Source organism: Ambystoma mexicanum, chromosome 11 (assembly GCF_040938575.1).
Source record: "Ambystoma mexicanum isolate Mex_15411 chromosome 11, UKY_AmexF1_1, whole genome shotgun sequence".
Taxonomy (NCBI): Eukaryota; Metazoa; Chordata; class Amphibia; order Caudata; family Ambystomatidae; genus Ambystoma; species Ambystoma mexicanum.
Genome location: NC_090934.1, coordinates 1,403,620,847 through 1,403,639,492, shown reverse-complemented (window position 1 = coordinate 1,403,639,492; position 18,646 = coordinate 1,403,620,847). Strand labels below are relative to the sequence as shown.

General features: G+C 49.1%; 1 protein-coding gene across 1 annotated transcript in view; it reads left to right on the top strand.

The window, feature by feature from the left end:
• CERS3 (ceramide synthase 3) overlaps nt 1-18,646 on the top strand; it is a 365,411-nt gene that overhangs the window by 327,951 nt on the left and 18,814 nt on the right. Inside the window, exons 7-9 of the mRNA XM_069625033.1 lie at nt 3,738-3,866; nt 13,623-13,729; nt 14,070-14,223. Coding sequence (XP_069481134.1) covers nt 3,738-3,866; nt 13,623-13,729; nt 14,070-14,223 — 390 coding nt within the window. The remainder of the gene's footprint in view (nt 1-3,737; nt 3,867-13,622; nt 13,730-14,069; nt 14,224-18,646) is intronic.

Below are 18,646 nucleotides of genomic sequence, written 5' to 3'. Positions count from 1 at the left end.
GTTCAGTAGACCCTCTGAATATGCCTCGGGCTCCCTAACCAGGCTGTGTTCAGTAGACCGTGTGAATATGCCCTGGGCTCCCTAACCAGGCTGTGTTCAGTAAACTATGGGAATATGCCCCGGGCTCCCTAACCAGGCTGTGTTCAGTAAACTATGGGAATATGCCCCGGGCTCCCTAACCAGGCTGTGTTCAGTAAACTATGGGAATATGCCCCGGGCTCCCTAACCAAGCTGTGTTCAGTAGACCGTGTGAATATGCCCCGGGCTCCCTAACCAGGCTGTGTTCAGTAGACCCTCTAAATATGCCTCGGGCTCCCTAACCAGGCTGTGTTCAGTAGACCGTGTGAATATGCCCTGGGCTCCCTAACCAGGCTGTGTTCAGTAGACTATGGAAATATGCCCTGGGCTCCCTAACCAGGCTGTGTTCAGTAGACTATGGAAATATGCCCTGGGCTCCCTAACCAGGCTGTGTTCAGTAGACCGTGTGAATATGCCCTGGGCTCCCTAACCAGGCTGTGTTCAGTAGACTATGGGAATATTACCTGGGCTCCCTAACCAGGCTGTGTTCAGTAGACTATGGGAATATGCCCCGGGCTCCCTAACCAGGCTGTGTTCAGTAGACTGTGTGAATATGCCCCGGGCTCCCTAACCAGGCTGTGTTCAGTAGACTGTGTGAATATGCCCCGGGCTCCCTAACCAGGCTGTGTTCAGTAGACTGTGTGAATATGCCCCGGGCTCCCTAACCAGGCTGTGTTCAGTAGACTGTGTGTATATGCCCCGGGCTCCCTAACCAGGCTGTGTTCAGTAGACTGTGTGAATATGCCACAGGCTCCCTAACCAGGCTGTGTTCAGTAGACTGTGTGAATATGCCCCGGGCTCCCTAACCAGGCTGTGTTCAGTAGACCCTCTGAATATGCCTCGGGCTCCCTAACCAGGCTGTGTTCAGTAGACCGTGTGAATATGCCCTGGGCTCCCTAACCAGGCTGTGTTCAGTAGACCCTCTGAATATGCCCCGGGCTCCCTAACCAGGCTGTGTTCAGTAGACCGTGTGAATATGCCCTGGGCTCCCTAACCAGGCTGTGTTCAGTAAACTATGGGAATATGCCCCGGGCTCCCTAACCAGGCTGTGTTCAGTAAACTATGGGAATATGCCCCGGGCTCCCTAACCAGGCTGTGTTCAGTAAACTATGGGAATATGCCCCGGGCTCCCTAACCAGGCTGTGTTCAGTAGACCGTGTGAATATGCCCCGGGCTCCCTAACCAGGCTGTGTTCAGTAGACCCTCTGAATATGCCTCGGGCTCCCTAACCAGGCTGTGTTCAGTAGACCGTGTGAATATGCCCTGGGCTCCCTAACCAGGCTGTGTTCAGTAGACTATGGAAATATGCCCTGGGCTCCCTAACCAGGCTGTGTTCAGTAGACTATGGAAATATGCCCTGGGCTCCCTAACCAGGCTGTGTTCAGTAGACTATGGAAATATGCCCTGGGCTCCCTAACCAGGCTGTGTTCAGTAGACCGTGTGAATATGCCCTGGGCTCCCTAACCAGGCTGTGTTCAGTAGACTATGGGAATATTACCTGGGCTCCCTAACCAGGCTGTGTTCAGTAGACTATGGGAATATGCCCTGGGCTCCCTAACCAGGCTGTGTTCAGTAGACTATGTGAATATGCCCCGGGCTCCCTAACCAGGCTGTGCTCAGTAGACTATGTGAATATGCCCCGGGCTCCCTAACCAGGCTGTGTTCAGTAGACTGTGTGAATATGCCCCGGGCTCCCTAACCAGGCTGTGTTCAGTAGACTGTGTGAATATGCCCCGGGCTCCCTAACCAGGCTGTGTTCAGTAGACTGTGTGAATATGCCCCGGGCTCCCTAACCAGGCTGTGTTCAGTAGACTGTGTGTATATGCTCCGGGCTCCCTAACCAGGCTGTGTTCAGTAGACTGTGTGAATATGCCACAGGCTCCCTAACCAGGCTGTGTTCAGTAGACTGTTTGAATATGCCACGGGCTCCCTAACCAGGCTGTGTTCAGTAGACTGTGTGAATATGCCAAGGGCTCCCTAACCAGGCTGTGTTCAGTAGACTGTGTGAATATGCCAAGGGCTCCCTAACCAGGCTGTGTTCAGTAGACTGTGAATATGCCCCGGGCTCCCTAACCAGGCTGTGTTCAGTAGACTATGGGAATATGCCCCGGGCTCCCTAACCAGGCTGTGTTCAGTAGACCGTGTGAATATGCCCCGGGCTCCCTAACCAGGCTGTGTTCAGTAGACCGTGTGAATATGCCCCGGGTTCCCTAACCAGGCTGTGTTCAGTAGACCATGGGAATCTGCCCCAGGCTCTCTAACTAGGCTGTGTTCAGTAGACCATGTGAATCCCTGGCTTCCTAACTAGGCTGTGTTCAGTAGACCATAGGGAATATGCCCCGGGCTCCCTAACCAGGCTGTGTTCAGTGGACCATGCGAATATGCCCCGGGGTCCCTAACATCAAAAAACAATGTCAAGTTAACATTTTGGACAAAGATGCATTTGGCCATGAAATCTAGGGATTTCGACTGACGAGCAACAAGTCCCAGCAGCCTAGAAATTACATGGCTAGCGTAAGCTAGTGTAGTCTACCAAAGCTACGCAAGCATGGTATTTCAAAGCTGGGCTGAGCCTAGCGAACATAGCACAGCCATGTAACAAAAACATGGCCTAGCATACCAGGCAAACAATGTAACCCTGCATAAAAACATTGTGCAAAGGTAGCATGTCTGAAATATATCGCAGCATGTCTCCCTCACGTGCGCACGCACACACGTTCTGTCTCTTGATCTCTCTCCATCTGCCACATTCCTCCCTTTCCATCCTTCTTATTCCGTCTCTCCCTTTCTCCCCCTGTTCCTCCTCCCTTCCTCCTCCCTTCTAGATGTGAGAGCTGCTTCTCTGGAGTTTGACTGGCAAAATGCAAATGAAGGGAAGTAGTGGATGACGGGTCCAGAAATCAAAGGCAAGAGGACCCCCCTCCCCCCCACCCTCGACACTTTTCGCCTCACTCCTCCCTGACGCAAATCGCACTAACTTAACTGTTTGCATGATATATTCATGCCCCAAGGATGACATCCCATTGGACCAAAGATGCATTTTCTTCCATATAGCAGCTGTATTCATGTAAGGGAGTTTTGGACGCGGTTTTATTTTTAAGAACAGTGCAATGTTAATCTCTAAATCCTTTTGGGTCGAGTAGCTGCCCCATACTGAAGTAGAATGATAATGCTTTGTCTGCATACAGTGCCAACGCATGTCACTCTTGCCCCTCCCAAGAGTCTAGTTACGTGTCCAACTCCAGGCCTCGAGGGTCGGATCTATGCCAGGTTTTCAGGATACCCCCTCATGAATATTCATGAGAATTGTGCATACAAGGATTCTAGATGTATGCAAATCTGTCCTCACGAATATTAATGAAGGATAGCCTGAAAACCCGTCAGGATTCTGTCCTTCGAGGCCCAGAGTTGGGGAACCTTTAGTTAACTCACTTGCATGAACCCACTGTGCTATATTTCGGGTCATGAGTTACTGGTCTGACGCTTTCTGGGGTTAACTCCTTCTGAATGTTATGAAAGAGCCTGCACTTGAGATGGTTGTTTTTATTGTTCTACCTTTTTATATTTAAAATCGCCACATGTTTACGCTTTGCTAACTGGTGTATTCCGTGGTTGTCTGACGTGCTGTTTTTTTGTTGTTGCTGATGCTTTGGTTGTAGGATTTTAAAGTGCAGGTGATCCATCACTGCTCCACCATCTTCCTGCTCAACTTCTCATGGTGCGTCAATTACGTCCGCGTGGGCACCCTGACACTGCTCGTCCATGACACGTCAGACTTCCTGTTGGAGGTAAGGTACACACTGCATCTCTGAGCGGCTTGTGGGAGAGGGATGTTAATGTTAAAGGATATTTGTACCATGCGCTTTCACCACCAGAGTGGTCCCCTGGCGCTCTAGCGGACCTGAAAAGGAAAGGGGGTAGGGAGTGGGTTAGTGGGAACGAGCGGGATAAGTGCAAGAGAGCAGTGATGTGCTGTTGGCAGCTTCAGTTTGGTTAACAATGTTTGCTGAGTTTAGGGGTGCTTTCTGGTCGGTAGCCGTTGTGTGCTGTTGTGCAGAACTATGTGGTTTGTTTTGTTGTTGTGGTGTAGTGAGGTTTGTGTGGTTTGTTGTGCTTTAGGGTTGTGGTTGTGTTTGTTTGGAGTTTGAGAGGTGTATGCAGAGGGGTGAAATTGTTAGTGGGTTGGTTATTGGCTTCGCTATCTAGAAGTGATATGTGCTAAATTTCCACATTCTGTCTAGATGTGGCACGTGAATATTTCCGCATTTCTATCTAGATCCGGCACTGGCTAACATTCACAATCTTGTCTATATGTGATGCACGCCAATATTCACAATATATCCAAATGTGGCACTGGCCCACCTTCGCAATCCTGTCTAGATGCAACGCAAGCTAGCATTCACAATCTAAATGTGGCTTGGTTATATTCCCAATGCAGCCTAGATGTGGCAATGGCAAATATTCGCTATTCTATCTAAATGTGGCACTGGCAGACATTCACGATCCTATCTAGGTGTTGTACTTGCCAATATTCACAATTCCATCTAAATGTGGCACACGCTAATATTCACAGTTCTAAGCGTGGCACTTGCTAACCTTCAATATCCTATCTAGATGCGAAGCATGCTAGCATTCACAATTCTATCTAAATGTGCCATTGGTATTCTTCCCAATGCAGTCTAGATGTATGTTCAGCTAAATGTCTGTCTTTTATGGCGTCGCCAATCCATGATCCAGGAATGGGTGATATGCGATGACTCATGTGTAGCATTCACACAGCGACCAACTGTACAAAATAGACTGAAAGCAACTCTGTGAAAGAAAGGGTGTCTTAAACGGCAACCTTTACTTTGTCACTACCCCCAGCACTCATCCAACATAGCTTCATACGCCACCCCCTTTCTAATCACCCACCATTCACACCTCTTAAGAGACATACCAAACGCTCAAGCCACCCCTCCCACCCACTAATTACCTACACACAGTTCTGCCTGCAGCAAATTCACAAAAAACAAACATGCGCTTCGTCTGCTGTCCAGAAACGGTTGTCAGCCATCAAAAAGTAAGGGAATGATGGCTGATTTTACCTAGCGCTAGAGGAAAGACATTGCATTGTGAAACCTAGGACTTAATTCCCTCTATTCAGGACTCTCAAACTTAGATGTGTTTTTTGCCTGTTTTTTAAAATTGCATTGTGATAGTCTTTAAATCTGAGTGCCTGTTGTCTTGTCCAATTGTTCAACTTGTCTCGCCCCTCTCTCTCTCTCTCCCTCTCGTCTGCTTACAACCTGCCCTGTGTCCTTCCCTAGTGTTCTCCCCATCCCTCCCACCTCCCTACCTACTCTATGGTGCTCTGTCTCTCCTATTTTCTCTAAATGCTTCTCTATCGACTATCCTGCTATCAATAAATCTGTTAGGAAGAAATTTAAAAAGGACATCCTGGTCCCCAACCCAGGCCTCCCTATCGCTGAAACCTATACCAGTGCCTCCTCCAGGCAAACTTTCACTGACATCCTCCGTCGTTCCCTCCCCAGACCTATGGACCCTACATATGGTCTCTGTGCTCTCTCCTTTCCCTTCTCCCATTAATGGTGGCACCCGGTGGGAGGCCCTCCTGTCCTCCTTCCACTCCTCTAAGGTCATCATTAATGTTTATGTGAATGGTACCGTCTTGGTCCAAGGCTCTCTGGCCAACCTTCTAATCTTCGATGTACGCTTCCCGCGCCTCATCAATTTCCTTTCTTCCCCTGCTATCCCCTCTCCCCACTCCACGGCTTCCTCGCTCTCCCCTTGCCACCTCCTCCTTGGCTACCTTGCCCTCCCCTCCTTCCCTTTCTGCCCCTCTTCGGCTTCTTCTACACCTCCACAGGGCGTACCTCTGAAATGTACCCCTCCCCGGAAGTCTTTCAATGATGGCAACCTTCTCCATATTGTCACTCTTAACTCTTGCTCAGCTGCCAAACATTCCTCCGACATCTGCCGCCTTCTGGAGGAACTTGACCTCGATGTCCTCGGTCTCAATGAGACATGCTTCACGGCCAGCTCTGTCACGAGGAGGGGGTGTAGCCCTAATCTTCTTGAGTGGATTCCTGCCACTGTCATTCCTACGCAGTTCTACTCCTCTTTCATAGGCCTCGTCTGCACGCTCGCTCTCCTAGCCCTTCCCTTAATGTGGCTACTCTCAATCGACCCCCTGGTCAGATCTCCTCCTTCCTCTGAGTGGGCAGACATCTCCTCTTCGCTCCTAGTCTCGACCACTCAACTCCTTCTTGGAGACTTCAACATCCACCTGGATGCTTCCTCTCCTTCCTCTGGACTCTTGCGCGACGTTTGGGATTCTCTCTCTATTCTTCCCTCTGGCCTGACTCACTGTGCAGGCACACACTGGATGTTCTGATCTCCTCAGACCTCCCCCTTTTTTCCCCCCTCTCACCACTCCTCTCTCCTGGAGGGATCACTTTCTCCTTTCCTCCCAGCTCATCCTCTCTGATCCTCAGACCAAGCCAACTCCATCACTGTCACCCACCTTCTCAGTCATCCGACCCATGAAACGCGTGTCAGTTGAGGCTTTCCCCGCCACGTTCTTGCACCCCTCACCCTTTGGCTCACTCACACCCTGACAAAGCCCTTTCAGGCTCCACTCTGCTATAACTGATACTCTCAATGTCCTTGCCCCTGCCAGGAGGATCCGCTTGAAGACCAAAGCCAAGTACAACTCCTGCTATGACTCAGACCTTATAAAACAGTGAACTTATCCCCTCAGAAAGCAGAAATACATAACAGCCGCTAAATCAATATGGGCTGCATTATGTATTCTCAATAAACATAAAACAGTATTAACAGAAAATATCATTTTTAATATATTAATCTCTAATTCAGCACAGGTAATACAAAAATAGTTTCAAAAACATATACACATAACATAGTCATATACATGTTAAAACCATTCCACCTCGCAGTATAGAATCCCCATTGGTGAGATAACAACCGCTGGAGCCCGCAACAGACGCTACCACCACCTGTTACTTCAGCCCTGTGTGAGATGGGGATCCCAGTTTGATTGAAGGTTTTAGTTCCCCTCTACTTCGCAGGCACTTGGAGGTCTAGAGGAATTTGAAAGGGTCCATGGGTGTTTTCCACTACTGAGACTTGGTTGGATCTAGGAAAATTTCAGCTTCCACATCCCATGAAATAGCAAGTTGAATAGGAAGAATCTACCTGAAGCACAGGATTACCTCTGCCCCTGATGAATGTCCGGTTATTGAGAACACAGAGGACAGAAACTTATATAAGTTGTCCGGTTATTGAGAACACAGAGGACAGAAACTTATATAAGTTGGGCTGTGACACACAATGGGAAATGAGATCAATTAAGTTGCCATTCTGGTGCTATGCTGATCTAATTGTCGGCATAATATGTTTCTATACTGCGAGGTGGAATGTTTTTAACATCTCTAAAACTCAGGACATCCTGTCCCCTCTCTCATCCTCTCCCCCTCCTCCCTCTACTCCCTGCACTCCTCTGGCCCGTCTTTGGCTATGTCTCCTCCCTCCTTATCTGCCTTTCCCCTGTTCTCCCCAGACAAGGTTTCTAGACAAGTCCGATCTATGAAAGTCTCATCTGAACAAGTTCATCCCGGTTCCTCCAAAACCATCAAGGATCACTTTGACTCTGTGGCTCCTGCCCTGGCTGACTTCTGCAACCACTCCTTCGCAATTGTAGTCTTCTCTTCCCCACTGAAGCACTCTCTTGTGCACCCTCTTCTTAAGCAACCCCATTCCAACCCGTCCTGCCTGGATAACTATTACCCAATCTCCATCACTCCCTTCCTGGGCAAACTCCTGGAAAAGCTGGCCATCTCCCAGCTCAATCTTCACACTGAATCTGTTGGTTGCCTCCATGATCATCAGTCTGGCTGCAGAGCTGCCACAAGCACGGAAACTGCTCTCCTGAACCTCTGTGAAGACCTGCTCTCCAACCTTGATTCCTACACCCTGTGTGTCCTCATCTTACTTGATCTCTCTTCTCCCTTTGACACGGTCAACCATGCCATCCTGCTCAACCGTCTCTGTGATAACCTGGGGATCACCGGTCAGGCCCTGGCGTGGCTGACTTCTTTCCTCTCTGACCGACCCTCCAGGTTAAACTTGGGTCCTTCCTCTGGTCTATCGCTATCTATACCCGTGGTGTCCCCCAGGGGTATAACCTCTCTCCCTGGCTGGTCAACCAATACCTGGCACTTCTTCCCCACCATATTGCCGCACTCTGCCCCAACTTCCAGTGCTATGCGAATAACACTCAGCTCATTTTCAGGCCACCCTCAGCTACCCAGTCTCCTTCTCTCAACTCTGGCTGTCTGTCCGCCATCCAGGAGTGGTGTGCCACCTATTATCTCTGCCTTAATGCCAGTAAGACCGAGATTCTCCTCATCGCACACCCGCTCTCTCCTTTCCTGTCACTCTGTGGCCGGCCTCTCTTGGCCCACTTCCAGCTCCCACCTGTGAGGCTTAAAACCTCGGGGTCCTCTTCGACTCCACACTTTCCTTCTCTTCTCACATCTCTGATGTCTCTAAGAAGTCACACTACCAGCTGCACCTCAGAGGTATCTCTTCCTTTCCTCTCCTTCCCCCAGAAGCTCACTGTCTCCAGAGCTATGGTCCTCTCTAGGCTGGACTATTGCAACAGCCTCTTTCTAAATCTGCCTCCTTCTACTCTCCGCCCTCTGAAACTCATCCAGAACAGGACTGCCAGACTTGTCCTTGGCCTAAAGCCCAGGGATCGTATCTCTCCAGGACTGAAATTTCTGCACCGGCTCCCAGTGGCTGCAAGGATTAAGTTCAAAACCATCTGCATTGTCCACAAGGCCTTCTGGGGCCTCGATACCTTCAACTCTCTCTTCCTAAATATCTTTCTTCTCGAGCCCTTACTCATCCGCCTCCAACTCCCTCAGGGTCGGTCGCTTCTCCGAGCAATGAGTTGGCAGTAGATCTTTGTTCGGCTGGGGCCTCCGTCTGGAACTGCCTCCCTGCCTCTGGAGGAGAATTATCTCTGGTTCCGGAAGCACCTCAAAACCTTGTTCTTTGCTTCTTCTTTTTCTCCTTCTCTCCCCTGCTGACTTCCTGGCTGATACCGATACAGCACTGGTTACCTAGCCACCCTCTGATCTCGGGCCCAGGTCCCCTCCCCCGCCAGTCGCCCACCTGCACTTCCTTCCTGGCAACCCCCGCACTTGGGGACTGTTATCTGTATCGCTTCAGTCCCACTACCAGCACTTGACACCTGATGTCTGCACTTAACTTGCCACCTGCTGGCTGTACTTTTTTATTGTTTATTTAATCTCTTATCCCTTGTACTGCACTGTCCCCTCCTCCTGCCCCTCCCGCACTTTCCTCCTTCCCCCTTCCCATGCAATTGTGCGATCTGAATGACACCTGGCCTAGTAGGATCGTTGTCTGTCTTCTCTGCGTTCCCCCTCCCTTGTCTCGTTGCGCCTTGAAACACTTATCATATAGCGCAAGCTAGGCAAGCAGCTCACTGGCTTCCCGTAAGGGAACGGATTACGTTCAAGACTCTTACGTACAGCTGCTTAACTCTCACAGCCGCCCCCTACCTATCTGATACTATCCATAGATCAACCTCCACACGCCCCATAAGAACAGGCTAATCCAATCAACTTCTCATACCCCTCTAGCCCCCCCCCCAATCAAAAGGACCAAAGCAGGTGGGATTGGTTTCCCACACATAGCCCCAAAACTCTGGAATGCCCTACCCAACACTCTCAGAGCGGAGACCTCCCTCGCAGCCTTTCAGAAAAAGCTTAAAACTGCCCTCTTCAACTTAGTCCTCTCCCTCCTATGCCCCCCCCCCCCCCGCCCCGTCCCCTTGCACTCTGTATTGTAAATGAATGTATCTTTTTGTAAGTAGCTTCCTACAATGTATGTGAAATCTGTCCTATGGAACTAAGTATGCCTTCATGTAACAGCGCCATGATATCCCCCCCCCCCCCCCCCCGGCTGTTGCGCGCTGTAAAAATATTAATAATAAACAAATAATGACGAAGCCCTCCATCAGATCAGTTGGTAACGTCCCGGAGTCCTCTTAAAAGTTAACATGGGGCACTGGCTGTTACCACCGGTCATTATGGCTAAATTACAGCGTGGCAAGGCAGTGCAACACTGGGCAAACCTGCAAAGCATTGTCACATCGCGTGTGAAACCTTCGGCAAACTTTAGCTGTTTTGTTAAAAGGACATTAAGTGCTGGAATTTTAATTGGCGTTCTGCCATTCTAGATTGAAAGGCTCGTGTGCCAGCATGCAAGGGCTGATGTGCAAAAAAGGCAATAACTGGCCTCCCATGTCTGCCCACTGGCATAGCTGCCAAGTTGCCCGGTTTCATGGGTGATGCCTCGAGCCAGTCCTGTTTATCCCCTCCCCCCACACACGCCTAACGCCCACCCCCTCACATTGAATGCTGGACTTGTTGGCGCTACTTACAATGGGGAAAAAACTAAACTAAAGGTTCCAGCCTGCAATGGGGAAAAAGAAACCGGACTAGGGAAACCTGGCAAGTATGCGGACTGACCCCGTGACCTTTCTAACGCCTACAGGCTGCATGCTGCTGCGTGTTAATGGCAATAACGAACACACACACTCTAGAACTGCTGATGGGAAGCCAGGAAGGTTTGAGGCATGAACGGGGGCCATTAACAGCGGTGGCTTGTGGGATTTAAAGGGCCGCAAATGCAGGCGAGGCGGTACTTCCTGTACCCAGCCTTCATGCCAGGGTCTGCTTGGGGAGCAGCCAGCAGCGCTGCCTGGCACAGGGCCGGAAATGCAGCTACGGCTGATGAAGATCCACGAGATGTGCCAGTACAGTGTGCCCTGACTCCCTTCCTAGCTGGGCACCTGCCAAACATTCAGGGCTTGGCTGGCCATCGCCTCACTGTGGAGCCTTTCTTTCTTGTTTGCTTAAAAGTAGCCATGTTAGAATCGTTCATTTCCGGATGAAGCCGTCCCGGGCATCGTATGAGGAGAGTGGCTGGCAACTGGGCACCCCTTCACTCTGATTGGTCCGATAAAGATCAGATGGAACGAAACGCGCGCTCGGAGGAAACTAAAATATTCCTGTAGAGGTGTGGTTGCAAATTAAATGAGGGGAGCGTTGAAATAGTACTTAAGGCGCAGGCGGGAGGCTAGAAGCAACTTGCCGGTTCTGTGCATGCATGCAACTGTCTTCTGGACACAGCAGCGCAAAGACACCTCAATATTCACGCCAAGGGCATGGGAGTAAATGTATTAAATACAGCAGCAGTTCCCCACTACTAAAACTGTTTTAAGGAGTTATTTTTGACACTACATGTAAAGGCTTATTTATTTTATTTATTGAGCCTTTGTTTATACAACAAAATAGTGTTTCCAGGCGCCCCAAAGCAAAGTGGGGAAGGAACAAGGGGTAAATAATAATGGCAAAAGGCAGTAAATATATAATCGTGGCCCTACTAAGCCTCGAGACATTCGGACATGCAAGTGCAGTGAAGGGAAGTGCAGCAGATAGGAGGGTGGCTGCGGGCGGGTTATGGGCAATTGCTGGTGGGAGCCTGGGTGCCGAAGATTGCCAGGGGAGGAGGCCGCTGGCCAAGTGCTAGGGCGGAGGAATCCCAAGGGTGGGGATGCCCAGCTGCCAGGTGGGGGCCCAAAGGACAGTGTTTTGGGGTGCTGGTGCCGACTAGGCAGGGGCCTGGTAGCCTGTGAGATTCATGAAGGTCCACAGGCCGCCAGTCTCAGCGGCAGTGGGGGGAGGGGGGCAGGGGGGTTAGCAGGGATGGGAAAGGGGGAAAGATGTAGAGAAAATCAGTGTTTTGAGAAGTTTCAGGAATTTAAGGGCTGGCTCAAGTCTGAGAGTGGCAGGGAGGCTGTTCCAAAGAGGCACGAGCCGAGGAGAGAGACCTGCCCCCACTTTCTGCTTGGAGAAACGTTTGACAAGCAGAGAGTTGGAGTTACAGGATCGGAGGGCTCTAGCAGGGAAGTATTTAGGGAGAGAGTGTTGGAGATGGCGTGGTCCTAGGCCTTGTGGATGATGCAGAGGGTCTTTAATTTGATCCTTGCGGCCACCGGGAGCCAGTGGAGAAATTTTAGGGCTGGAGAGATACAGTCCCTGGGCTTGAAGCCAAGGATAAGTCTTCCAGCCCTATTCTGGATTAGCTGAAGGGGGGCTTAGGGAAAGAAGGGGGAGATTGAGGAAGAGGCTGTTGCAGTAGTCCAGCCTAGAGCAGACCAGTGCTCTGAAGACAGTAAGCTTCTGGGGGAAAGGGAGCATGTCTCGAAGGAGGTGAAGTTGGAAGTGGGCCTTCTTGGCAATGTCCAAGATATGTGAGGGGTGAAGGAGAGGAGGTTTTTGGCCTCATGGGATGGTGAAGGTAGATGGCTTAAGGAAGGCAGCTAGCATGTACGAGGGGAAACGGGCGCAGGTGTCCTGAGAAGGATCGCCGTCTTACTGCCATTAAGACAGAGGTCATCAGTGGTCTGACAATCTGGAATGAAAGAGGAGTTAGTAGAGGGAAGTTTGAAGGAAAGTTGTCTCATCAGCATAACACTGGAAATGAGGAGAGAAGGACGAGATCAGATGAGCAAGAGGGGCGAGATGGATATTGAAGAGCCATGGCGATACGGTGGAGCCCTGGGGGACACCAGAGGTGGAGAGTGAGTCGGTGGAGAAGGGGCGGTTAGTGATGAGGTGATGAGATTGCAGAAACAAAATCTGTACAAAATACTGCAGTGAAATTCCTGCCGTAAAAAGAGACTGATCCAGCAGCAGTATTCATCCGCAGTGTCTGAAATGTCTTTAAGTGAAATACTTGTTGGAAGGTGGGGACTTTAATGATGACCCTTTCTTGTGAGAGGGACCGCCATCTGTAACTTTCTGGTGTGATGTGTCTATCGCATGTGGCCAGCTAGTTAATGGGTGGCAATGGCCGTTGGCTGCATCAGGGGGACCTCAGGAAGCAGATTACTGCTGAACAAGGCCATAAGCCGAACACGTGGAGGTGCTGGAAGCATCCTTGAAACTAGGAGTGGACTGTGTTAGAGTTCATAGGCCTCGGAGGATCTACCAATAAATCTAGCATATTTGACTTTGCAAGTTGTAAGCGTGAGGATGATCTCGGGAGTGTAATTGACAGGAAGGGCTAAATGACCTTGGCGGGAAGTAGGCATGGAGGCATGTGAAATATGCATAGAGATTTGAACGGCAATCTTTCCCTGATCAGTAGTGAGTGAAGAGCCTCTAGTGTAGGAGATACGGGGGAGCTTTAGACGCCTACCTTTTGTAACTTGTATCGCTCAGTGAGGATAGTTTCAAAATGTCTCGAGTCCTAGGCTTCTTTCCTTCATGTGATGACTTCTCTGCCTGGTTTAAAAAAAATATCCGCTATCTGACATTAGCCGAGACAATGCCCTTGTGGAAATTGCTTTATTGCACGAGTGCTGAATGCTTCATAAAATGGCCTTGTGTAAAGTGCATTTCTCTTTTTGGTGTTTTGTGTAGGCTGCCAAAATGTGCAGTTATGCAGGCTGGAAAACCTCCTGCAACGTCCTGTTCGTCATCTTTGCTGTGATGTTCCTCATCACCCGACTCATCATTTTCCCTGGTTGGTGAGTGGACGACTGCATGGCAATGGGGTGTACGATGACTACGGCGCATTGGATGGGGGAGGGAGCTTTTGCGGATTTGAGATGCGGTCTGGGTTTGAGAGAATGATGAGCATCTTCCGAGCTATTCCTGCTTGCTAGGCTAGTGTCCTTAGTACAGTGTTCAGCATCCTTGCGATCTCCTGGAAGAGAGGCATCACTACTCTTGATACTAGGAAGCCCCAAACCTGCCTCATTTTCATGTTGCATAGCTGCTCAGGTTGGTATGCAGCCTCCACGCAAATAACTAGGATTCTGATTGGGAGTTTGTGATCTCACGTGAAATGTATATTTTGTCCTTCAGGATCATCTATGCCACAGTAGTGTACCCGCTGTACATCTGCCCAACCTTCTTCCTCTATTACGCCTTCAACACGATCATGTTCACGCTGCAGGCGCTGCATATCTACTGGAGTTACCTCATCTTCAAAATGGTGAAGAAAGTGTTCAGGGGAAATGTAAGTACATGCGATGGCAATTGCTGAGGATGGTCTCCAGTCCCTGACCCTAAATCTAGCACTGGGTTCTGTGGCTGGTGTTATTGTACCACAGAAAGTGGCCAGAGTAAATGAGGGAACGCACCAAATGCTTGAATCTGGGGGGCGCTTCCTTACTCGCCTCTTCTACAGGGAATCGATCGATCATCAAGTTTTGCCAATTTGTTGGATACAATGGATACTATATGGTGGTTTTGTTGACACACATTCAAAAGTGGTAAACTTGGTCAGAGAATAAAAAAAATATATTAATTGGGATATAGGAAGGGCTGAGAAGAGGGAGTGTGTGGGCAAGGGGGAGTTGTGCTTTTCCTGCTATTAAAAGAAAATGAACATCATTCATCAACTAAATTTAGGCCAAACAAATTCATCCCTCTGAAATTTGTATCGGTGGAAATACATGGAGCCTATACACTTAGCAATTCTGGGCATATGTTTCTGAATATGTGTTGCGCTGCTGGGAGCCCTGTAAAGACTTTGGCCCTTGCAACGTTTCCCCAGGCAACGCACACATGAATGCCTGGTGAAGAGCATGTGCCGAAACAACATCCTTTTCCATATACTTCAAGTAACAGTCAGTTCAAGTCTTCTCTATTTTGGTTTACTTTGTGCTATAATAGTACATATCTTTTAATGATCAATTTAAATTGCAAGAGTGCCACGTATATAAGACTAGGATTGGGGCTAAGCTTATCAGACCTGCTTGCTTGTTGCTAAAATTCAACCTTTTCCTTTGCACCTTCACTGCTGTAATAAATATTCAGACTGACTACTCTCTACTTTGGTTGTAGTTGAAAAAAGCATGGACAGCGTATGTTAGGAAAGTGTTTGCAAAACGCCACTAAGGTAACACTAGCAAAGTTATGGGAGCAAACCTTTCTGCCGGGGAGACACCCTGTTGCTGAATGGGAGGCCCCCAGTATTTGGATGGAAACAAACAGTGCTGTGGTTGAAGCCCTGCTGGGTGTGGAGGGAACAGACCATTGCTGTAGGGGGTAGGGGCAGAACCCGCAAAGGTAACAAGCCTTGGCACTTGGGCAACCCATTGATGGCAAGAGAAGAATCGTATGAGAAACAGCTTGTTTGTATGAAACATGAACACATTCCATCTCATCCCTGCACAGTGCTAAATTCTGTTAATGTCAATATTTGTCCAGACCAAAGTTTCTCTTTAAAACCAGTTCAAGCGTATTAAGTAGAATGTGCCATGTCTACAAACCAGTGTTGATTTTCGGATCAAAGGAACGGCTGCTTCAGCCCACAGCATCTCTGTGGGACACAGGGAGCTTTGTCCGCTGGTTACCAGGGTATAATCCTACTGTTTGGACTCTTTGTAATGTGATTACGCGCCACGTGGCTGTTGCTGTGGGAGCCGTGGGTGACTGAAAACTAGGTTAGTGGGAAGGTGGACGAAAAGCTGCCCGAGTGAAGCGGGTGCCCTGCCAACAAGGTGTGGAGGTCTCTAGCCGGTGCTTGCCAAGGGGCATTTGTAGGGCAGGGAATGTGTGCAAGCCTTTGCCAAGAATGGCCTTCAGCAAATATTCTGCGAAGGCCCTTGTTGAGAAATTGCTCTGACGAGAAGTGCTGCAAATAGGCGTTGGACCAAGGAATGGAATGCTGTGAAGGTGTGGATATATATTTTTTTATTGTTCTTTTTTAAGGTGGTCTGCCAAAAAGGAGAGCGGTTTGAAGTGGCTGGCATGATGTCTAGAGCAGATACGAAATACAGCAGCCAGACTACTCCGCAAACTATCCAGAAGAGACCACATCTCTCCTGCCCTAAAAACCCCACACAGGCTCCCAGTAAAACATTGCATCACCTTCAAAACAATGTGCATAACGCACAGGGCAATTGGCGGACAAGGAGCCGAATTCCTACAAAAGAAAATAAGTCTACAAACCAACGAGACCCCTCTGATCAAGCAACGAAATCCGCCTGGAACTAAAACCATACCTTAAGAAAAAACTTGGAGGCATCTCCTTTTACCACTTAGCTGCAAAAACCTGGAACAACATCCCAAAAGTAATAAGAAACACCAACGATCACCTACAATTCAGAAAATTACTAAAAACCTGGCTCTTCAACACCACAGATTCAAACTGAAAAATCGAAATGACAGAAAGGAAAAGGACTAAACTTAAGAGGACACTGACAACACCCACAACTGACCAGAGAAAGTCTTACCACAACTAGATGGGTAATGCCAAGTCAAATACAATACAAACGACACACATAAAGACAGTATCACACTGATAAATAGTTGTTTGAATGTAAGCACTCATCACACTCTCAGCAGGTACACTGGCAGTGTGAGTGGCGAAGGAAGGCAGGTAAGGTTATGAAGTAAGTTGGTGGAAGTGGAGGCAAGGTGTGAAAGGGACTATGAGTAGCAGACAACAAGCCCAGATCAGGACAGAGGCATAGAAATGCTCCCACACTCCATCTGGGGAGATTACGGAAACCCAGCGCTTCACTTCAAGACAGAAATGCCAATTAACCAACCTACTAACCATTTCCCCCCTCTGCATACACCTCTCAAACTATATACCAAACACAACCACAAGCCTACAGCACAACAAACCACACAAACTGCACTACATGCAACAACAAAACACACACAGACTCGCACAACAGTACACGAGGACTACCGGCTGCAAAACGCCCCAGGCCCAGCCAACGGACCCACCGGGCTGAGGCCGCCAACAGCACATCACTGCTTTCTTGCACTATTCCAGCTTCCTCCTACTAACTCACCCTCCATTTTCCCCTCTTTCAGAGCCTCCAGAGCACCAGGGGACCACTCCAGTGCTGATAGTGCACGGTACAAATATCCTTTAACATTAACAGAGTGTTGTAATGAGAAGAATGGGGTCAAGTGGATGCTTGCTTCCAAAACGGTCTAGTTTTCTGGAGACTGGAGCCTTTTTGTCTGGTCTGAGAAGGCACACCGCTATTTAAGTTTCAGCAATGGGCCAAGATTTCCCCTTCTCATGACCGTTCTCCTTCAAATTGGGGGAACTTTGGGTTCAGACCTGGTACACCAGTAGAGTTCTCCCAGTGGATGAAAAAAGCCACGTGGCTAAGTAAGGACTCATCACTGGATGACAAACAACATCTCATTGATCATAAAAGAATCCACAGGGTGGAATGTACCAACTCCTTACTAACCAAAGAGTCCAGGGCTGTTGCGATTGGCTCTGGTCACTCTTTTCAAATCCACAGTTCCATTGGCTTTGTCATCCAGGTGGCCAGGACACTGTCATTGCTATTGGATCCAGTTCCTCGGGGTGGACCAGTGAAGGAGGAGGATCTGGATTGGGGGTCCTCGGTGAGTGGCTGTGGGGCACTGACTTGTGAGACACAGTGTCCCCCTTCTTATGACACCTTTTCCCCAACCTGCCACGTAGGATACACAAACCCTTTTCCTACGCAAACACTTTCGCATATTCTGAAGGACAGACTAACACTCGAGCCATTTACCTGACCTGTCCCAACACCAGGGTCAGGCAATTGACCTGAACGGCACAAACCTGGTCAACAGGGATAAAAGGTGGAGCACGAGAGCACAATACGAGCAAGGCAGACCGCACAACGAGCGGGCTAACTCAGCACAGCAGTTCAAGAGAAGGAGGAAGACGGCACAAACTGCGAGGGTGACCAGGACAGAAGCAACTTTGCCCTTTCTGACCAAAGCCTGTGAAACCTCTGCAGAAGGAATTCTAAGACCGCAAACAATAGCCAGCATGTGTTGCAGCAGATGTCAACAGTACACAAGACCCTCCTCCACTGATAACTAAGCCGGGGAGAGCTGCTTGTCTCTGTGGTACTAACCACAACTCCAAAGAGAATGAAAGCCAAGCGGTTCATCACAGCCGGTGAGTACGAGGGGAGAGCCGATTAGAAAACAAACTGTGTTGAATGAAAAGTAGAAAACGGCTAATTGAACGGTTTAAACATAAAAAGCTATGGATGCTAAAAGGGGGGAAACCAGCAACAGAAGAGTCGGGTACCACGTGAGTGCTCACTCAGGAAAACCCTGGGCAATTACCCGATTGTTGAAACTACCAGCACACCTAGGGAAAGGCAAGAAAGGGGGTCAAAGTGGTCATACAGGGGTCCAGTAAAATACTCTGTACAGTCGAATGTCTTTGACCGACAGACCATCGTGAAGCTAAGGGAAGTGAATCCCGCATCACAAGAACTGCATTGAGAAAATGTGTGATTGACAAAGTTGGCAAGAGTGAACCCGAGGGAGGAATGCCGATAAAAGGGGGCGACGTCTAAAGGCCCAATAAACAGTGTGTTGACAAAAGAACCTGCCGGAGGGATGTCCACAGTAAACTGTTCATAAAGACATTAAGATTCTGGAATATCACAGAAGAG